The sequence below is a fragment of the Lemur catta genome, chromosome 1 (assembly GCF_020740605.2).
Source record: "Lemur catta isolate mLemCat1 chromosome 1, mLemCat1.pri, whole genome shotgun sequence".
NCBI classification, from domain to species: domain Eukaryota; kingdom Metazoa; phylum Chordata; class Mammalia; order Primates; family Lemuridae; genus Lemur; species Lemur catta.
The window spans coordinates 164202778-164224595 of record NC_059128.1 but is presented as its reverse complement, the minus strand read 5'-3'; the positions used below and the strand labels follow the sequence as shown (position 1 = coordinate 164224595).

Below are 21818 nucleotides of genomic sequence, written 5' to 3'. Positions count from 1 at the left end.
TTTGCATCGGGTAATATTACTGAATATACTTCCAGTTCTATTATCCTATGATTGATTCAAAATCAAAAGATATATTGCCTTTTCTTAAAGCTGATTTGTAGATCAGAATAAGATTAAAGTTTAAGAAAATTAAAAAAGAAAAGAAAACCTGGGCAAATTTCCTTGGGTACAACTCCACCCTAGTCTAAAGAGGGACTTGTTGCTTCTCATTTCATAATGAATTCATTGAAAAGAACATGAGTTCAAGCTCTGATTCGGGGGGGGGGCAGGGCAAGGGCAATATACATAACCTATACTTTTGTACCCCCATAATATGCTGAAATAAAAAAAAAAAGAACATGAGTTCAAGTTGTCCTAAGGCCTGGGGATGCTTAAAGCTAGGAGCAAGCTCTAGGCTGAGTTTGGGTTGGTATTTAACATTTATTACAAATTATCTGGACCTTCTTTAATTCTGAAAATAGACTAGCTATACCTTAAGTATTGGTTAACACAGCGTGTTTGATGAAAGTGCTAGACTTGCCACTGAATCAACAGTTGCAATTTAATTAAAATACCCATTCTTCATCACATAATTCCAAAGACCAAAGTACATTCCATTGGTAAGTAATTAGGAGGGGCTTCATGTTGCAAAGGCTTTTTATATGACAGATGTCATAGTCAAAACGCCTGCTAGAAAAAAAAATGCCAGCTAGTATCTCTAAATAACCTCTACATATTTGGTTTGTTAGATAGGTGTTGGATGGATGGATGGATGTTCTTGGGTGAGTAAAATAAAATTATAACACAGTTCACCTGGAACTCTTTTGAAACATGAATTCTCATTTCCTTTCTGTGATGCTAGATACCCAATTGCTTTTAGCTCTGTTGAGAACACAGACCAAATCTGGCACACCAAAACAGCATGAAGTACAGTGGTTCTCGAACTTCAACCTACCTCAGAATCACCAGAACTGCTTGTTAAAACCCAGATTACTGAGCCCTACTCCTAGAATTTCTGATTCAGTAGGTCTGGGATGAAAGCTACTGCATTTCTAGCGAGTGAATCAGGTGATGCTGATGCTGCTTGTATAGGAATCACATTTTGAGAACCACTGGGATAACTGATCACAAACTTGAGAGCATACAAAAACCACCTATCGTGGTTCTGGAGCTAGTAGCTTTACCCTCCCCATTCATAGTCCTAAATATAAAGCAGTAGTTCTGAGGAGAACTTTAAGACTCTGTGCTTATAATAGACTTCCAGGTAATTCTGATATGAGTTGTCCTTGGGCTGCTCTAAGGAACGGAGAGGGCCAGGAAAGGTGATAGATTTAAAAATGAAGTCAATTCCAGTCAGAGCAGGAGGGAAGAAGCTGAAGGCAAGGCCTAGGTATGGAGATAGTGGTTGTGCTTCTTGTGAAAGAGGGTGATCGCAACTCATTGCGAGCCCACAAGATTCTGGGAACTATAAATTTCTTAAATGGTTAAGATTCCTGACTTTCTCCAAGACTCTCAGTTCAAGGGCAGAAAGATCAGCTAACAGCTGTAAGAAGTACATTATAAATGAGTAACAAACACAGCATATGGTGGTGCTTATGAAAGTTATCAACCTTTTATTTGTGCTATACATCTGGAACTTATCAGAGCTTATCTCCAAATGACTGAATAAAATATCTGAACCACAATTTGTTCTCCAGATGGATGGCACATTTTACAGAATGTTCTCCACTTTTTTTTTTAGCAACTTGCTAAAGATTATTTAAAAAGGAAAGAAAGAGAAAGAGAGAGAGAAAAGGGAGGGAGGAAGGAAGGAATAGCACAAAGTTCATAGAAAACACTTAAGATCTGAGACTTGGATTTATTTTAGAGCATATAAACATATATTATCCATAGGTCTGAAGTGCTCATTGTTTCCAGGCTATCACGGCCTGACACAGTCACCCACAGAATGCCCAGCATACTTTAACTCACGCAGGAGGGGTCCGGTGGGGTGGGATTTACTTCTGTCCTGCTAGAACTATGATCAGTTATTTCTTCAGCCAAATTGGACCTTACACTGACTACAAATATATTGATTCTCAGGTATCTGAAAACCTAATGAAAAGTCTTCCTTTTACTACTGAACAGTGGTCATAACAATGGGTGCAAAGATGAGTTTCCTTCCTCCCTTTCCTCCCTTCCTTCCAATACCCAGTCATATCTGTCTTTCTTTCACACTTCTGAATGACTAGACTTTGGAATGTTTACCTCTAACAAAGCTATCACAAATGACAACTAGATATTCTAACACTCAGCCAAAACACCTGTTCTTTTTTTTCTTTTTAAACCAAACCATAATAAATTCCTGTGCCCTGAGGGCTGTTTTAATTCCCATATCATTAAAATGAACACCCAAAATTAACAACATCCATTAAAAAGAACAAATCTTTAATTTTCTTCTTTAAGCTATGTCTTATATGAGAATTAAAAAAGTGTTTTAACTAAAGAAAATACACACTTCAATGCCTTAATGCCATGGTACTACATACATCTAATTTTACTGCATCATTTCTTCTTTAAGATAAAATGCCTATTTTTCAGCTAATGAATTGATTGGCTTTTTAAATTCATAATTGTAGCTTCTACAAAGGTAAGCTTAGCTGCTTTAAAGATAAGGTTCAAATATTTATATTTCAGAAATAGTTATGGGAACATGAGTGTTGAACCCAAGAAAAAGAAAATATATCCAAGGAAGCATCTAAGGACAAATATCATAGTACAAAATTGGCCCCCTTTTCTTTTATACTTGCATATTGTAACTACACACATGATAACTTTTGACACAATGCTTAAAATGGCATTCTGGACAATTAAGCATTTTAGAAGATTCTAGATTCATAAGGGGAATGGGTAAATAGTCTGTTTGGAATTTCATACTTTTTAATGAAAATACAGACATAATCCTATGTATCTGATTTGTTTGAAACTATTAAGTCTTTGCAAAAGTTATTGCTTTGCCATTAAAATGTATAACATAGGCACCGGGGGAGTTTACATGCTACCATTTTTGAGTATCTCAAAAATAAAATTTATATCTTTTTTTTTAATCACAAATTCTGGGGGCACTGGCCAGGCCAACTTTTAAAATTGAATTCCTCTTTTGCTCTGATATTCTCTACACTGCCTCCTTCTGTATTATACTAACATTCTAATTTGTGGATTCTAGAAAAATCTTAAGTTTGGTGAGAGTATCAGGGACATTTTTGAGAACTCATATCAGTGATCTCCCTAGTGGTGCCTGTCCCAACTTACTTCTTCAATTTCAATAAAAGCAGAAGTTGTATCCACCATCTTGAACTTGCAAAAAATAGTTGCCTTAAGGTAAAGGACCTCTACAGGGAGAACTATGAAACACTGAGGAAGGAAATCGCAGAGCATGTAAACAGGTGGAAAGCCATACCATGCTCGTGGACCAGAAGAATCAACATTGTTAAAATGTCTATACTACCCAAAGTGATCTACAGATTCAATGCAACCCCTGTTAAATTACCAACATCATTTTTCACAGATATAGAAAAAATAATTTTATGCTTTGTATGGAACCAGAGAAGACCCTGTTTAGCAAAAGCAATTTTAGGCAATAAGAACAAAATGGGAGGTATTAATTTACCAGACTTCAAACTATACTACAAGGCTGTGGTTATTAAAACTGCATGGTATTGGCACAAGTACAGGGACACAGACCGATGGAACAGAACAGAAAATCCAGATATAAAACCATCCTCATATAGCCATCTAATCTTTGAAAAAGCAGACAAAAACATACTCTGGGGCAAAGAATACTTATTCAGTAAATGATGCTGGGAAAACTGGATAGCCACATGTAGAAGACTGAAACCACTCTTTCACCTCTCACAAAAATCAAATCACGGTGGATAACAGACTTAAACCTTAGGTGTGAAACTATTAGAATTCTAGAAGAAAATGTGGGAAAGACTCCTATAGACATTGGCCTAGGCAAAGAATTTATGAAAAAGACCCCAAAGGCAATCACAGTAACAACAAAAATAAATAAATGGGACCTGATTAAATTTAAAAGCTTTTGCACAGCCAAAGAAACAGTCACGAGAGCAAATAGACAACCTACAGAATGGGAAAAAATTTTCCCATGCTACACATCTGATAAAGGACTGATAACAAGAATCTATTTAGAACTCAGGAAAATCAGCAAGAAAAAAATCAAACAACCCTATCAAAAAGTGGGCAAATGACATGAATAGAAATTTTTCAAAAGAAGATAGAAGAATGGCCAACAAACATATGAAAAAATGCTCAACTTCTCTAATCATCGGGGAAATGCAAATCAAAACCACAATGAGATATCACTTAACTCCAGTGAGAATGGCCTTTATCAAAAAGTCCCAAAACAATACACGTTGGCATGGATGCGGAGAGACAGGAACACTCATACACTGCTGGTGGGACTGCAAACTAGTGCAACCCCTGTGGAAAGCATTATGGAGATACCTTAAATAGATACAAGTAGACCTACCATTTGATCCAGCAATCCCATTATTGGGCATCTACCCAAAAGAACAAAAGACATTATATAAAAAAGACATCTGAACCTGAATGTTTATAGCAGCACAATTCACAATCATAAAGATGTGTAAACAACCCAAATGCCCATCAATATATGAGTGGATTAGTAAACTGTAGTATATGTATACCATGGAGTATTACTCAGCTATAAGAAACAACAGTGATATAGCACCTTGTAGTCACTTTCCTGGAAAGAGTTGGAACCCATTCTACTAAGTGAAGTATCCCAAGAATGGAAAAATAAGCACCACATGTACTCACCAGCAAATTGGTTTCCCTGATCATCACCTAAGTGCACATTTGGGAATAACACCAATTGGGTGTCGAGCAGATGTGTGTGGGGGGAGGGGATGGGTTTATACCTACATAATGAGTGGGATGCGCACTGTCTGGGGAATGGACACTCTTGAAGCTCTGACTTGGGGGGGTGGGGGGCATGGGCAATATACATAACCTAAACTTTTATGCCCCCATAATAAGCTGAAATAAAAAAAAATAGTTGCCTTAGGTACTAGCCTTAATTTATTTGATTCTCTATTAGTGTTAAAAAGTGAGGATCTAGGCTATTTAAAAATTTCCATCATGCCTTTTCATTTCCTTACCAGAAGTGAGACTTGCAATGTCTACAGATTCCTGATGTTTTTCATAATTATTTGCTAATTTCTGTGGCTCAAAAATTTGGCTTGGAAGATAAACCAAATGGTCACTTCCACTGTCGTCTAACATAAAAGATGAGCCTTTCCCAGCACTTAATTCTTGATCAATGAAGCCATTCTCTCCTGAAGAAATCTCCAGTAGCTCAGTAGTAAATCTAAAAAGGAAAGTTTTAGGTGAGTCTAGATAACCTTACAGAATCCCAGAATTTTAACATAGTTATTTAGTTATTTCCTAAAAGAAAAACTATGGTGTGGTAAAAATCTAAATTCATTTCAATCAAATAATTCATTTATCTGATAAATAAAATATCCTATTTATCCTTCCTTTTCTCACATCTGCTTAGAGCCTATGAAGTACTGCTTTGAAATAAAAAAAGTCTGATTTGTGCAGTTTTAGATAATGACAAGAAGTTTATAGGTTATTTGGAACAAACTCATTATATCTCAGATTGATACCAATCACCATAGAAAATATAGAAAACAGTCATTTAATTTACCAAGCACTGCTCTGAGAAAAATAAGACTATATAAGACATATCCCATTGGCATCAGCACTTCTTGAAATGGTATCTACATTTACATTCTTAGCAGTTTAAGAGTTCTCTGTGATAATTTGAGAATTTTGTGTTTTTATTTAGCTGATGATAGAAACCATATTCTATATAAGTGTATTCTTGATTATGCAATTTTATGCAATTTCAATGTCTGTGTTTGCATTTGTGTTTGATGTTGGTGTTTGGTACCAGTAATACTACTTTAACTGTTGGGAGTTAATGAGCAAAGGAAAAAAAGTCAGACGTAATACATGCATAATATGTTCACACCAAGTGAAAACCAAATGCTATCATGACACTGTGTGAATGATAATTTTTCAGCAGTGCAGGTAAAGATACAAGGTAAGGAATCAAGTCATCATGCAACAGAGCAGGCAGGTTGAACATAAAAGGTACCTCTGCAGCATGTACCATATTTTACATATTTTACCAATATGTATCATATATTTTTGGTTTTTAGAGATTCCATTTGACTAAGAAGAATAATCCATTACACTAAAGTTGAAAATTTTTGTCTTCATTGAGTTTGTTCTCATTTGATGGACTAACTTGTTTTGGTTTAATAGCTGCCTAAGAACTACAAACATTTGGTATTTACAGTCAGATTTATGTCTGTACATATTTAAATAACAGTATAATATGTTGTCTGCAATCCTGTAAGAATCGATTTTCCTTTAAATGAGTTTATGGTTTATTCAAGGTTAGGAAACACCGCTTCACGTAACATGTCCTTCAGAAGGGGCTGGCTGCTAGACACTTCCCTGCTAAACTACCAAGTAAATGAAATCTGACTCTAGAGGAACATGTACTTGCATGAATTCTGGGGAACTCTTTATCTTACAGTTTTGCTTCTGCATGTATCTAAGAGGCCTTATCTGTTCTGAGAAGCTCTTTTGCTTAATTGCAATTTGAGAATACGGGGTAATTATGTGCCTAAATCTGGGCTTTCACAAGGCTGCAGTCAGGGATCCAAGCTTGGTGAAATACACAGAGAAGGAGAGAGCAATCAGGATGGGCCACTCTCACTCTGAGCATCAAGATTCACTCAGATTATTTGTATTTTTAATTAGGATACAATATTAAGAAAAATTGTTTACATGTGCAATTATATTGTGGGTCTTTTATGCTATGTTTTGGGGAAGAAAAAGTAAATCATATGTAGCCTTAGATTTCAGCAAAGTAAGACATTGGGATAAACTCTAGCAAGTGCCCCTGCAGAGCTATAAAATGGCACCAAAAAAAAAAAAAAAAACAACTGTGGATTTTGACTGGGAGTAAAGATGTAAAGATCAGCTTCAAAGAAGAGATGGCTTCAATCTGGACCATGAAAGATGAGTAGAGTTTCACTTGGAGGAATGGGGTCCCAGGCAGTATGATCAGAGACCCAGGAGGGGTGAAATAATTCACAAAGGCAGATGAGTTCGGTGTGGCCAGAACTCAGCACCTTGTCATGGGAAGAAATGGGAAGTGAGGTTGAGGTGGGTTGAGGATAAATTGTGTGTTCTATTCTGGGGTAGATTTCAATATGGGAATTTCTGAGGAAACCATGAATTTAAAGGCAAAATTGTAATACAGCTCATGTTATAAAATTATCAGACCAGGAAGCATGTTTGATATGTCACTTCTGCTACAGAAAATGGAATACATAAAGAGCCTCTATTTCAAAGACCTTGTTAACTACTCAACCTAATAACCTGTCATCAGCCAGTTATATACCCATCAGCCAATTAACAGTCACTTGTACAATAAACATAACTCACTGGTGATCACCATTTTGATTATCTTGTCCTTCTGAATTGATGAGTCTGCAGGCACTCACCAGCATTGGTGGTGGGTACTGATTGAATCCTCCTATTGAGAAAAAAAGTTATAGTTAAATTTTAAAACTAGAAATTGCATTTGCTAGGTAAAGAGCATCCTAGCAGGAATCTCCTTGAAGCAATAAATACCACTAACATATTTCAGCAAAATTTGGCTGCGATGAAAACATAAAATAGTAGCAACTAGAAAGAGCATTTAAAACTTGATTTCAGAGTGTTTTAGAAATCAAAGAATTACCAGGGTTGTGGAAACAGAACTCCTCAAATTGTTCATCCAAGGGTTAATTGCATTGCAGGGACACATGATTTCTATACACTTAGGCTAACATAATCTAAGAGATATTCTATTCTGATTTTCTAAAGCTTTTTCACTCGGACTTATGCTACTGGGTCTAACACGGACAAGGTAATATTGTATTACGTGATGCTATTTCTGTGTTTCTGCACCAATTAGCACTTATTTCCTACAAAGAAAAGAATCACAGGCAAGACTTTAACTTACTGGTCTGAATAATATGTCCCTTTTATTCCCTTCCTTATGTTGTTCTGTACATTTTAAAATATTGAGATGTATATCATTTTTCGTTCTCATTCAGAAGAATAAATAGTTTTTAGTTAAAGGAAGGCTTTGACTATTGCATGATCCAAGATTCCATGAAAATATCTCAGAGAATGTCTTTAGTTTTATAATAATCTCCTTTCTCTGATTCTATTAATAAGATGAGGATTTTTTTTTCTTTTTTCTATTTCTCTGAAACAAAAATATATATTCTTATCAATTACATCTGACACTTGCTACCGGTCAGACAGGAATTGTAATGCAGTTGTCACTGATTGTGCATTTGGGAACAGTAAAAGTGCTAGCACCCAAACTTGTAGAATCGGGGCCAGCAGTTTGGGAAAAATTCCCAGAAGTATCAGTAGAGGAGTCTTTTAACTCCTATGAACCAAATGGTTATGGGAAGGCAGTAAATTGGATGTGTTTAACAGCATTGCTCAAGTGAGAGTCAAGGTAAGCTAGCTCTATGTAATTGCAAAGCCACTTAAGAGCACAGCATGACCAGCTTTGAGTTATTTTATAGTCTTTTTTAAAATGCTCTATTATCATCAACTTGGATAGTACGAAGAACAACATTGTATGGAAAAGGATGGATATTGATGACTCTGAGTCAAAACGTAGCTCACAAGACTCAAATTCTGAATGGGAAAAAGTTATAGAAATGCCATAACCCATCTATTTCACACATATTTCCTTTTTATGCATGCAAAGGAGTGATACATGGTAGTATACGTATAAAAGAATTCTTCCAACTACTATAAAATAAAATACTCTAATAAGAGAGTCGGTATCAAAATTTAACTGGAAGTCTTTTTTTATTCCTTTTCACATTATACAATTGAGGGCATCTTAGATTTAAAGAAATAACATAGTATTCCCAAGAGGGCAATTATTGACTTCATTAATTGAACACAAGTCACAGGAAAAAGGTAGAGTTCTTCCTGCAATGAAGAGTAAACTCTCAAGACATTATCACTGTGGTCATGTTGGGAGATTCCTTGAATACCAAGAAAACTTTAGGACTGTAGGGTGGTGGGACAGGTTCCGGCAGAATCTAGCTTTAAGCTTGTTAGAGTCCCAGAAAGAAAAGGATCCGCTCTGATTCTGTGGAATCCTCTGGAGCAGGGTTTCCCAACCTTAGTGCTATTGACATTTTGGGCAAGATTATTCTATTTTGTGTCAGGTAGGGTCTTTCCTGTGAATTGCAGGATGTTTAGTAGCATCCCTGGCATCTACTTATTTGATGCTAATAGCACTCCCATGTTGTGACAACCAAAAAACGTCTCCAGACATTTCCAAATGTCCTTCGGGGGCAAAAATTGAGAATGATTGCTCTAGAAGAGTGTTTTCTCAAATCATTTGTAGTAGAGGACAAGGTATTTTTATTTCTAATCCTTTGCAGACTGATACTTTTGCTCTATATCCTATTTAATGAGAGAGTCCACTGATCATACACTTGCATGCTGCAGCAATGTCAAATTGCCTTAAAAGTTTCTAGATGCTTACTCTCGATTTCTATATTTACCTCTTCACTGATCAATTTGTAGGCCAGCACCTATCCAATGAGCGACAATTTGTGGTGCATTGGCCTACAGCCATGCTATTCACAGTGTGAGCCCTGAACCAGCAGCATTGACATCACTGCAGAGCTTGTCAGAAATGCAGAATCTCAGGTTTCACCCTAGACAAATTGAATCAGAACCTACATTTTAACAAGATTCCTAGGTGATTTGTATGCTCAGACTCTTTGGGAGGAGCACAAAACTTTTCTATCTTTACACCCTCACACAGGTCTCCAGGGTATGCCAAAGTTGGAAATAAACCAGGTAGTATAACAGGTAAAACTTTTACTTAAATGTTCATCCTGGAGACCACCTAAAAGCTGCTAGAACTTCTTCAGGTTGAGAAAATATGACTGAAGAGTTCTGCAGTCACTGTTCTTTCTAATGCTGAGATTTTGGCTAAGAGACACTCTACCATAACAAAGTTCTCATCATTTTATGACCAGGATATAAACAGAGTATATTCAGGATATGTTCCATCCCTGCCCCTATCTCATCATCTAATCCACATACTGTATTTAGATCAGCTGCAGACACAAAGATATGTTAGGTTAACAATACTATTAACAAGTACTAACTTATTAAAACAACAGAATAATAACTTACGTCTGACTGAGTACACAAATGGTTTTAAGAACTTCACAATATAATCCAGATCTGGTTTATGCATTCGTCCAAGCTGTATCAAGTGGTGATCAAGTGGGTAGCTGGCTAAGTCCTCCACATCGTCCTCATAGGTAGAGCCCAGTGAAATCACAAATATGACATAGCCCTGACACTTGGCCCTCAGAGCCATCTTCTCTAAAAATTCCTTTCTCTCATGATTTTCTCCAGCTGAGACCACAAAAATGACTTTGTGTTTTCTTAGGTTGGGTGTTCCTGGGAAGAGATTTTCCATGGTCCACAGTAGGGCACGACCAATTGTGGCTTCTCCATTTAGCTGTTGGAGGGAATTCTGGATGTGTCTCTTCATTAGGACTCGGCTGTTATAAGTTGTAAACTCAAACTCTGTTTTTACTGCACCTTTCTTTCTCCTGGAACTATCCCAAGGAGAATAGCTTAGCAAGGCAATCCTATCACCAGAGTCTGAGGTTAAAGGGTCTGAAGCAATGTTGAAGTTGTCGATCACTGAGCTCACCAAGGCTTTCACAGCCTTAAATTCATCATTTGCTATATTCCGAGAATTGTCTAAGAGGAAGGCTACGTCCATGTATGAATTTTCAGGTAAGAAAATCTCTTGAGTGCAAGTATTTGGAAAACATTTATCTGAAAATACACAGAGAGACACATCATTGGTTCAACAATGACACAAGATACTTGTTTGAGATTGATTCAGTCACTAATTATCAAGAATTAATAATCTGATCAATACTTCTTCAATCTCATATAATTTAAATTCATGAAGAATTTTCAATGTCCCAATATTTCTGTGGCCGCTAACAGACAATTTGGGAAGGTCTTCATTGAATGCAGATGTAGGTAGCATGTATACCTGAAGTCTATAAGTCATGGCCAAAGTCATTTAGAAAATATATTCAATATTTTAGAGACTTTGATATGAACCACCCAATTGTCCCCAGGAAATACTACATCAATTGGGATAATCTTCTAAACGAATTTTCCAATTTTATGGGAACTCCAAACATTACAGAAACTGAAACCATCACATATGGTGTTGGAAAACTAGAAAATTGAAAATGGAACCTACAATTAAAAATAGAAATCTCTGATAAAGCCAGATTGAATAACAACCAGAAGGCATTTAAAGTTTTCAGCACAGTAAATTCTTCTCTTTGGTCTTACCATAGCAAAGTGTACAAAGCCGAAGTCTTTCTAATGTTTTATCTTCCCCATTTGAAGGAACTGGAATCACCTGAAATGTCCCAGTGTCATCAAACTGCATTGAAAAAGAAGTAGAAGCATGTTTGTTCATTTTCTTTAGTCACTATCAGGAAGCCATTGTGCACAGACCTTAAGGATTAGTTTGAAAGAAATCTATCATTCCCAGGTGGTGATGAGGGTATCTCTCCATCCACAAAGATGCTCATGCTTTTTCTTCCTCAGCAAATTAAGGGGCTAGAGAAGCCACACCCTCTGTTTTTCTGTAAAGTGCTGAGTGAGCACTGGAAAATATTTATAATCATTCCAGCCTTATGATTAGAAAGTATATACTACATTCCTACTCTCTACTTTTTACTAAATTGGATGGTTTGGGTGTTATTTTGTATTTGATGTTCTTGGTCCCCCATGTAAGGACTAAATGTTGACTTGGTAATCTAAGGAAGCTTATTTACATGAGTAAACAACTCTTCATTCATTTATTCAACAAATATTCATTGACCGCCTACAATGTTATAGGTACAGTCCTAGGTTCTAGGAATGTAGAAATGAACAAAACAGACAAAAACCTCTATCTTATATTCCAGTGAGTGGAGATAGATATACCATAAACATAATAAATATATAAATTATTTAGTATGTTAGGAAGTAATAATTTTTATAGAAAAAACAAATCAGGGTACAGGGATAGGAAATTTTGGGTCATATTTAAACAGATTCCATTGATAAAGTGACATTAAGCAAAAATTCAAAGGAGGAGAGGGAAGAAGTCATATCTGGGGGAAGAGAATTTCTGGCACAGGGACTAGTCAGAGCAAGGCTCTGGGGAGGCAGGGCTGTGCCTAGCTTGTTAGGGATCAGCAGGGAGGACAGTGTGCCTGGGATGGAAGGAGTGAGAACAAGGGAAGGAGAAGGGAAGATTGGAGAGATACTAAGAGGGTTTGGGAAGTAGATCACTTAGAGCCTTGCAGGCCATTGTGAAGACCTTAGTTTTACCTCTGAGACAAATGAGAAACTGGAGGATCTGGGGCAGAGGAATAACCTGGTGGCTTCGGGTTTGGTAGGATTACTCTGGCTGCTGTGCTGACATAGACTGTAGTGGGGCAAGTATGGATGCAAGGACACTAAAGAAAAGGTGACAAGTTCACCTTGGTGGTGATCTTGGATCAAGGTGGTTTGGATCAAGGTGTCAAAGGAGGAGGTATTCAGAAGTGGTCAAACTCTGGATATACATTTTTTTACTAATAATACTAATATGTGTACTTATACTAATACTTAACACTAGTACTTAAAAGAATACTATATTCACTAATGAATACTAATATACTATAGTATATATATATATATATATACATGTTAGTGTACATATGTACAAATATACAGACACAAAATTAAGAGCTTTGGATGTAAGAAAAGGTGAGGGATCATGAATAACTGCAAGTAAAAGGATGGAGCTTTTATTAACTGAGATGGAGAAAGCTGTATGTTGAACAAGTTTTGAGAAAAAAATCAGGAGTTTCATTTTGGACTCAATAAATTGGAAAGTGGAAGTGTTGGATGTGAGGTCAATCTGGCTGCAACATCTGTCACCTCACCGACTTCCAGGGTTGATACAGCTGATCCAGCTGGCTAGGCGATGTCCCCTTCCTCCCTCACTACTCCATGGGCATCCCTCCCGAAGCTGTGTGCTTGGTCGGAGAGGACAACCTTCCCCAATAGAGGACCATTCTCCCATCAAGGATACACGAGTAGCTGATGCTCCTCTGCCAGAACCTCCAAACTCTCAAGGAAGTGTTGTGTAGGCTGTTGTGTATATGAATCTAGAGTTCAGGGAGAGGGTCTGGTTGGGAAATACAAATTTATATCATTGAGGATATTTAAAACCCTGAATATGGATGAGAGCACCAAGAGATTGCATGCACATAGAGCAGAGGGCCAAGGAACGGGCTTTGGGGAACGTCAGCATTCTGAGGTCAGGAAGGTGAAGAGGAATCAGAAAACCAGACTGAGCAGGGGTAACTAATGAAGTAGGAGGAAAACCAGGAAAATGAGCTATCCTGAAAGTCAGTGAACAAAATGTATCTAAGAGAAGGGCGGGATCATTGGTGTCATATTCTGCTAATAAATCAAGTGAGATGAGGACTCAGGATCAACCCCTGGGTGCAGAAACATGAAGATCACTGAAGACCTTGACAAGAGCAATTTCAGGAGAGTAGGAGGGATGAAAATGTGACTGGGATTAGTTCCAGAAGGAACACAAGGAGAGGCACTGGAGACAGCAAGTATAGGCAGTTTTTTTTAGGAGATTTCTATATAGGGAGACAAGATATGAACCATAACTGAAGTGAAAAGTTAGGTCAAGAAAATTGTTTGTTTCTTTTTTCCTTTCCTGATTGGAATGATTCAGGAGAAAGACAAAAAATCAATCTACAGTAGACAGAGGGTCTCTTTCAGCAATAATAAAACTAACAAATAATACTAATAATAAATTTAAAATAATAAAAATAATAAAACACTTTAGGAGAACATGAGTACCTACTAATTCTGTCCATTCTGTCAAACTTTATAAGAAAAAAGATCATGCAATAATTTTTAAAAATATATATTCTATAAAGAAAATCAGTCTTATAGAGATTCAATCTGCTAAAACCTTAAAAATTTTTAGAAATTTCTGGAACATCAGTGGGACACTACAAATTTAAATGCCACTTGAGACAGGGTCCAGAATAAAAAGGTAAGGCAAAAGTAGACTTGCCAAAAGAAATAATACAAAAAACAAGTGATACAAGGGATGGGAGATGGCAGTTTCACAGAAAAACAAACACGGGCAATAAACATGTGAAAAAATTTTTACCCTCACACGGAAATATGATCAAACAACAACAATGGGACACTCCTATTTATCAGATTGGCAAAAATTTTTTTTTTTTTTTTTTTTTTTTTGAGACAGAGTCTCGCTCTGTTGCCCGGGCTAGAGTGAGTGCCGTGGCATCAGCCTGGCTCACAGCAACCTCAGACTCCTGGGCTTAAGCGATCCTACTGCCTCAGCCTCCCGAGTAGCTGGGACTACAGGCATGAGCCACCATGCCCGGCTAATTTTTTGTATATATATTTTTAGTTGGCCAGATAATTTCTTTCTATTTTTAGTAGAGACGGGGTCTCACTCTTGCTCAGGCTGGTCTCGAACTCCTGACCTCGAGCGATCCACCCGCCTCGGCCTCCCAGAGCTAGGATTACAGGCGTGAGCCACCGCGCCCGGCCTAGATTGGCAAAAATTTTAAAAGCTCGATAGATAAAATCCAGCTTTAAGCTTGTGAGGAAACGGATACTCTTGGACACTCTATACCTCCAGAGTCGAAGCAGTGAGGATGTAGTGAAGAGGAGGAGGAGGGGGAGGAGGGAGGAAGGAGAGGGAGGAGAATGTCCTGAGTGGAGAAGAGTGTATAGACAGGGAGGTACAAAGAATGACAAAAGTGGGTGTTGCTCAAGCATGATACGTGGCCAGAACTAATGTGTGGGGTTATTATCTGGTAAGAACTAGACAGTTTCCTGGATCACTTACTCTGTAGAGATGATGCAAATTAAAAATGATTTGTTAACAAGAGTAACTGAAGGCTGTTCTCTGTTGGGGAGTCTGAGGGCTTTGGCATGGTCCTGTCTGAGGTTAAGGATTGAACTTGAGGTCCTATTGAGATTTCTCCTATTCTAGAATTTACTGCAGCTCTCAAAGCTGAAATATCACTTATTTCCCCCAAGGAGCAAAATTAGGAAGGTAGAGAATTTTTAGAAAAGAAAAACTGAAAACCATAGAACTTGGACTTCCCACAATCCCTTTTGTCAGAATCTGTTGTAACTCTGTGGCTCCTATTTCCAAAAAATTCTTGGATGTGTTAGGAGCAGATTCTCTCCATGCTATAGAGAGATTCTTTTTCTTTTTACAGCAGAAATATGTGTATTTGTATAAAAACAGACCTTTATAATCTCTTGAAGGACATGATGGCTTCACCCAGCTCCAGAAGAATGTATTTAATGGATAATCTGAATATTTTTAAAAGTTTTAGAACAGTAGATGAAAGGTTTTTAAGGCTTTTAGGATGAAGAAGAGGGGTGCATTGATCCCTTGATAATCTGTGGGTCCAAAAGTGACAGAGCCTCTTTTGGGAAAAATGTTCACACACATCAAATGTTTTATACACCTTTAGGGGTTCAAAGATCCCCTGAACTTCATCCATCACAAGCTAAGACCAGCTGTTCAATGAGACAGTGAGCAGATGACAAATCTGAGACACACCAGCACAGCAGAGACTGACAGAGCACTGTATCCATGGCCCTTTATGTCAGATAGACCTGAGTTTGAATCTCGATTTTATCACTCAGTAGCTGTACATAATTGGATAAATCACTAGAACTCTCTGGGCCTCAGTTTCCTCATTTTAACATGGAGAGAACAGCTACATTCATCTCAAAGGGTTGTGAGAATGTATGAGTATGTATGCAAATCTCTAGGAACAGTACCTGGCAGGCATACAGCAGGAGCTGAGCAAATGTGGTTGTCATTATTATGGACTGTGATTATCAGGTATTGGATTTCATGAGCACCAACAACAATATAGCTGTGAAAACTGCAAAGGGGTTTTTAAGAGGCCACATACCTGCCTTGACTTTCCACCACTCCCATCATGCCCCACCAGTGCCACCATCTTAAAAATAAAGAAGCTACCAAGAGAAATTCTTACTCCAAAAGCCTCATCGAGGAAAACTCTTTCATTAAAAGCAAAGACTGCCAGACTGATATCCAGGGCGCTGAACTCCATGGTGGCCGTGATGATGGACGACCTACTGGCTGTTTGACCATCGCTAAAGAACACAGCAACTCTCCTCACGTTGCCTCCTGCATACGTCCGCTTGAAAACGTGGCGGGCCACAAACTTCATTGCATTACCGATGTCTCGGGCCTCTGTGCTGCTTTGATATTTTATCTGGGAAAGCTGCTGGAGAAGCTGCTTCTTCCTATGGTAGTTGGACCAACGGATGAGAAAGCTGGTGCCTGAGTCATAGGAAACAACAGCAACTCTTGCTCCTACAGGGCAGTTATTTTCCCTGATGTTAAGGTCATTGATAATGGAAGTGATCATGTCCCTTGTTTGATTAAATCTCTGCTCTGTGATACCAGAGGACTGATCCAGGGCAAATATCAGCTCTGTTGGATACACTGGACACTTTTCTACAAAAAGAGAAAAGCAGAAGTATTATTTCACTGGATCAAAAACCTTTCCCACAGCCATCATCACTGCAGTGAAGCTGGTTCACATGCAGGCAAAGCAAGCGCTTCATCTAGCTCCAGAACTACGGGCATCCCATGCAAAGAAAGCAAAGGAATCTGCTCTGTAAATGTGAGGCTATTACATAAATGTAGAGCATGAATATTTGGCTATATAATGCTCAGACTTCACAGCCCGCTATTAATCAGCCATCTAAAATGAAATTGGTGGTGGTTCTTGGGCTGGAGGAACCGTTCTGTATTCTGAGTGGGGTGGTAGTTACATGAATCTATGGATGTGGTAAAACTGAGCACACACACAGAAGTAAATTTTACAGTATGTAAATTTTTAAAAGGAATAAAAGGAAATTAGAGTTTACTGGCGATTTTGAAAATCTGCTCTCCCCTAAAATCTTCAGAAATGATCTATTAATGATAGAGACAGCTGGAATATTTCCATCCACTTATGCAACAAATATTTATTGCGTACCTACCATATGAAATGCAGTGTGACATCCACTGTGAAATATATGCAAAGATGAACCAAATGCAAGTCTGCCCTCGAGGAACTTGTATTGAGAAGGATCATTATAGTATAAGGTATAGACTGATTATTATTCCTAAAGAGGATTCACAGGATAAAGAGGATGTTTCCAAAGAGGGGCGATCTCAGGGGCTTCATGAAAGGTAGTTTTTGAATGGAGTCCAGGGTGGCAGGAGGAAAGGAACAGCATGAACCAAGGAAGGTTTGCAATGAGTGATTATAAAAATGGGACTGTCTGCAATTTCCAGCTCAACACTAATGGTCTTACAATGATTGAACTTTAGGAAATTCATAGAGAATTTGCCCTATGTATCAAACTTAACTTTTCAATGTCCTTACTCAAGTCTGAACACAGGAAGAAAAAAAGGATTTTTTTAAAAAATAAGCACCTCCATCTACTTAGGCTATTTTACTATCCCCATGTGGCTAACTCCGAAAGCACATCTCTCAAAGTATTCCATATCCCAGTCTCTGCTCTTAGTAATAGAAATAGGAAAGTATTGATTTAGACATGTGTTCTGAATCAAGGAATTTTACTGTGAAGAAATTTCAGTAATTTTAAAATATGAAAGCTGATAATGAACAATAGAATAAGAACAATGAAGTATTACTTATTTCTTAGCCCTATACTAAAAATTCTTGACAAAATAGTTGAAAATATCTTTAAGACTGACTTATCATTACAGGTTCTCCTGGACGGTAGCCACTGATTTCTATTTATTTTATACTTTCCCTCCCATAGTCCCCAGCAGGGTACCTGATACATTTGATCCAAATCCATGAAGTTTTATTGAGCACTTACTATGTGCAAGATACTTTTTGCAGAATTAAGGTGAATGGCTCCAAACTTTGGGACAAGCTCGAAGACCCTGAGGGTCTATTTCAGCAGGCCTCTTGGAGACCAGGAGCCCTTGAAGTTGACATAGCCACTGGCTTTTATAGCTAAGTCACCCAAGAGGTCCAAGGCACTGTGGAGCACCAACAGCAGTCCAGGCCCTGAGAGACCACCCGAGTGCCCGGGGAAGGTGAGGTTTACAGTGGTGACACTTAGTGAGATGGGCGTGAGTGTGGGTCAGAGGGAGGAAAGAACACTCACACATCCAAGAAGCTGGTGTCAAGGGGGTTGGCAGTAGACAGGGCAGCAGAATGCAGATCAGCCAGAGAGCCCTGTTCACTGAACCCCCCAACCCCAACATAGGGCCTTCTCTGTGGAGAAACTGAGGTGTTAACTATGGCAGGGCCTAGAAAGAATGATAACGTGGAGGGCCTGGGGGCTGGGAGTTGCCATTTGACAATCAGGGCACACAGGACATGGACAGAGTTGTAAGCAAAAGATGACGCACGTCTGCATGAAAGGAAGAAGGTCTTTTTCCCATGGGAGTAGGATTTTTTTCAAATTGGTCTTGTCAGAATGTGGTAATTATCTCAGCAAGAAACAATATGGTAAGAATACTCACCTCTCCAGCAAGCTATGAAAAGGAGAGAGAGAAGAATCTGTTATGCTTTTGAAACACAGACTAAAAATAATAATCCTACAAATAAAATTTCTTTTTTTAAAAATCACACAATTTAATGAGTTTTGATGTATATACAGCCCTAAAACCATCACCACAAAATCAAAAAAACAAAATAATGAAAATAATCACTCCCCAAATTCTAAAATTTGCTCGTATCCCTTTGTCCCTCAGCTCATTGTCTACGTCATCCACAGGCAACCACAGATCTGCTTCTGGTGACTACAGATTAGCTTGTGTTGTCTAGTATTTTATCTGGATGAAATCATATAGTAGATACTCCTTTTTTTGTCTGCTGTCAGCAAAATTATTTTCAGAATCATCCATGTAGAAGTATATATCAATAGTTCACTGCTTTGTATTGCTGAGTAGTTTCCTACTGTATGGATATACTACAACTGTCTTATTGATTAATCTTTCAATAAAGTTTAAGATTTTATTTGATTCTAATTGCAAATGAGGCTAATTTTTAAGTTACAGGAAGCCAAGGTTAAAGGACTGAGGAAGACGTCCATAGAATTTTGTGAATTTGTGAACCTTCCTGACCTTTTCCCCTTGTGAGTCACGGCCAGCAGACTTCAGCAGAATTTAGGTTGAAACTGAAACACAGGTCACTTGTCTTAGAAGCAAAATAGATGAGCCTCTGATTAAATGGCAAGATAGCTGAAATTCAATTTGTTTTGTCTCTCTTCTTTAGCCTTCTGAGAGTCATTCAGCAACAAAAGGCTAAAATATGGGGTCTTATTTTCTTCCCTGATGAATACCTTGGGGACTTCTATTTCCCTAGAACCGTGGGGGGATTTCCAAATAAACTTTGTCTTTGGCATAATAAGAAATATAGTTCCTCTGAGTGATCTCCAACTCCAGAGAGAGGAAAGAAAAGAACCCAGGGGTTTCTCCTAGGCAAAACAACATCTGGTTTTTCTAACTGATTTACTCCGTAAACCTGAGAGGAATCAGGGCAAGTGTTGGTAAATCTCTAAGAAACTACAGGCCTGACAATTTCTATGTTCATTTCACTCAATTCCTAGGAATCAGATGAGTCACTCCAATATAATGAAAGATGTTATTAACACTGGCAACAAACCTCCTTTCCCTCCTGCTGTCTCACAGCACCAACCCTGTGAGTACTTTTTGTTGGGCTTAATCCCGTGGCCACCAAGATGCTGCAGCCAGCACACAGCAACATAACACACAGCCTCCTCTGCATCTCAAGCTTGACACAGACCCCTTTCTTCTGACTGAGAACTTCCAGCATGAACTTCAAACCCACCTGCGGGCTGCAGGAACAGGCTCTAGAAGTAGACAAACCTGCTGGGTTTGAGTGTGGCAAATTTGGTTGACTTTGGGAGTAATTACTTGGCCTCTTCTAGTGTGTTTCTTTTTTTTTGTTTTCATTTATACTAATAAGAATGAGCTTGACTTTTTTTTAAATTTAGTCTTCAAAAAAATCCTCTTTACTTATGTCTCGTTTGGGGCCTCCTGTTTTATTCTCAACCACCCCCTTTCTCTCTCCATCCCTGCCACCAGCCTCCTAGATCTCTTGTTTTATTCTTAGGGGAGGGTCCCAGACACCAGTTCAGGACTGGCCCTCATCCTTGTCTGGCAAAGAGCTGCTGCTGGACTGAAGCGCCAACGACGTTAGACCAGAAGCCTCGGTGGTGTCATCTATGAAGTGAGGCTGTTTGGATGTGCCCTAAAGGCCTGTCACTCACATCCTGGTCTCCAGGCTGCAGCTGGAGCTCAATGCTATCCAGCCAGCACCTGTGTGGTTACAGAACCCGCCCACTTTTTCCTGACTCCCCACTTTATTGGCTAACTCTTTTCATTCAATGTTGGAAAACTTCTCCTTCAAATCCCAAATCCTCCGAGGGCTGGTCCTCGCCTTACTGGCCCCTTCCACCTACCCTTGGTCTTCCTTGGGAAGATGTTATTTGATTCTGCTGAGAAGACTGGCAACACCTGGAGGGATTTTGATCACCACACTCACTTCCCCTACTTACCCTGTGGCCCCAGTCCCTAGCTTCCACCTCCCCTACATGCTGAAGGGCCCTTCTACCTCTCGAGCAACGTCTCTCACACTACCCTCTCCCTTTGACTCTTTCTCCATCGGCCTCCTTCTTCTTGCTTCCTTCAAGCTGCTCCCATTTGGCAGGACTTCCCATCTCTGGAATGCCACGTTTCTGCACCTTGGCCCTACTCTTTTTGCCAAGAAGTCTTCCTGGGTTTATCGCTTGAGCTTCTGTTTCTGACTCTCTAGTTTCACATCCTTAGGAACCTCCTCCACCCATGTAGTGTTAATGACTAGAACTGAGTGACTTCAACCTCTGAGTCTCTTTCCCTGACCCTGCACCTTTACCAGAGCCCGGTTTCATTAGCCACCTGTAGATCACTTCATGTAGGGTTTACACAACATTTCTCCACCTCTAAAATGCTTAAACTCATCATCTTTTCCAACCAATGGACTTCCCTCATAATCCCTCCTCTGCCTCTTCATCCATGGTGATGCTGAGCCTCTCCCCCTCTAGCCTGGCAGTTCTTTTAAACATGTTATTTGTTGTTTTTTTCTTGTCACATACTTGCAATGACTACATTTTTATCTCCTCTCTTTCAGTAAAGTCTCTGTTCTCTTTTATATTCTTTTGATTGTGATTGTTTAAAAACCACAATGGAAACATAATAAGGAAAGACAAATTATCTAAAATTCTACCACCCCAACACAGTAAATTGTTATGTTTTTCTAGTTTCACTTCTAGTATTTGTTTCTCTGTGTGTGTATACATAAATAATTTATATATAAAAATAATGAAGATTCGATTTTATGCTTTTTAATGCCAATTTTTTTTCATATTCTGATTGAGTTTTCATAAACCCCATATCTACTTAATATTGTATCAGGAAATGATGCACCATAACCTAATTATTCTACAAGTGTAAAAAAGTATAAATG

The 21818-nt window shown here is 38.5% G+C and overlaps 1 protein-coding gene across 3 annotated transcripts in view; it reads right to left on the bottom strand.

Annotated features, from left to right (window-relative positions):
- The window catches only part of COL6A5 (collagen type VI alpha 5 chain), a 103692-nt gene that overhangs the window by 29556 nt on the left and 52318 nt on the right, over window positions 1–21818 (bottom strand). For 2 of the 3 annotated variants that reach the window (XM_045538524.1, XM_045538514.1), the window contains 6 exons: window positions 18812–18823; window positions 16287–16774; window positions 11515–11608; window positions 10318–10977; window positions 7531–7621; window positions 5163–5371 (listed from right to left, as the gene is read on the bottom strand). In XM_045538524.1, coding sequence (XP_045394480.1) covers window positions 5163–5371; window positions 7531–7621; window positions 10318–10977; window positions 11515–11608; window positions 16287–16774; window positions 18812–18823 — 1554 coding nt within the window. The remainder of the gene's footprint in view (window positions 1–5162; window positions 5372–7530; window positions 7622–10317; window positions 10978–11514; window positions 11609–16286; window positions 16775–18811; window positions 18824–21818) is intronic. The other variant, XM_045538505.1, reaches the window with a different exon arrangement.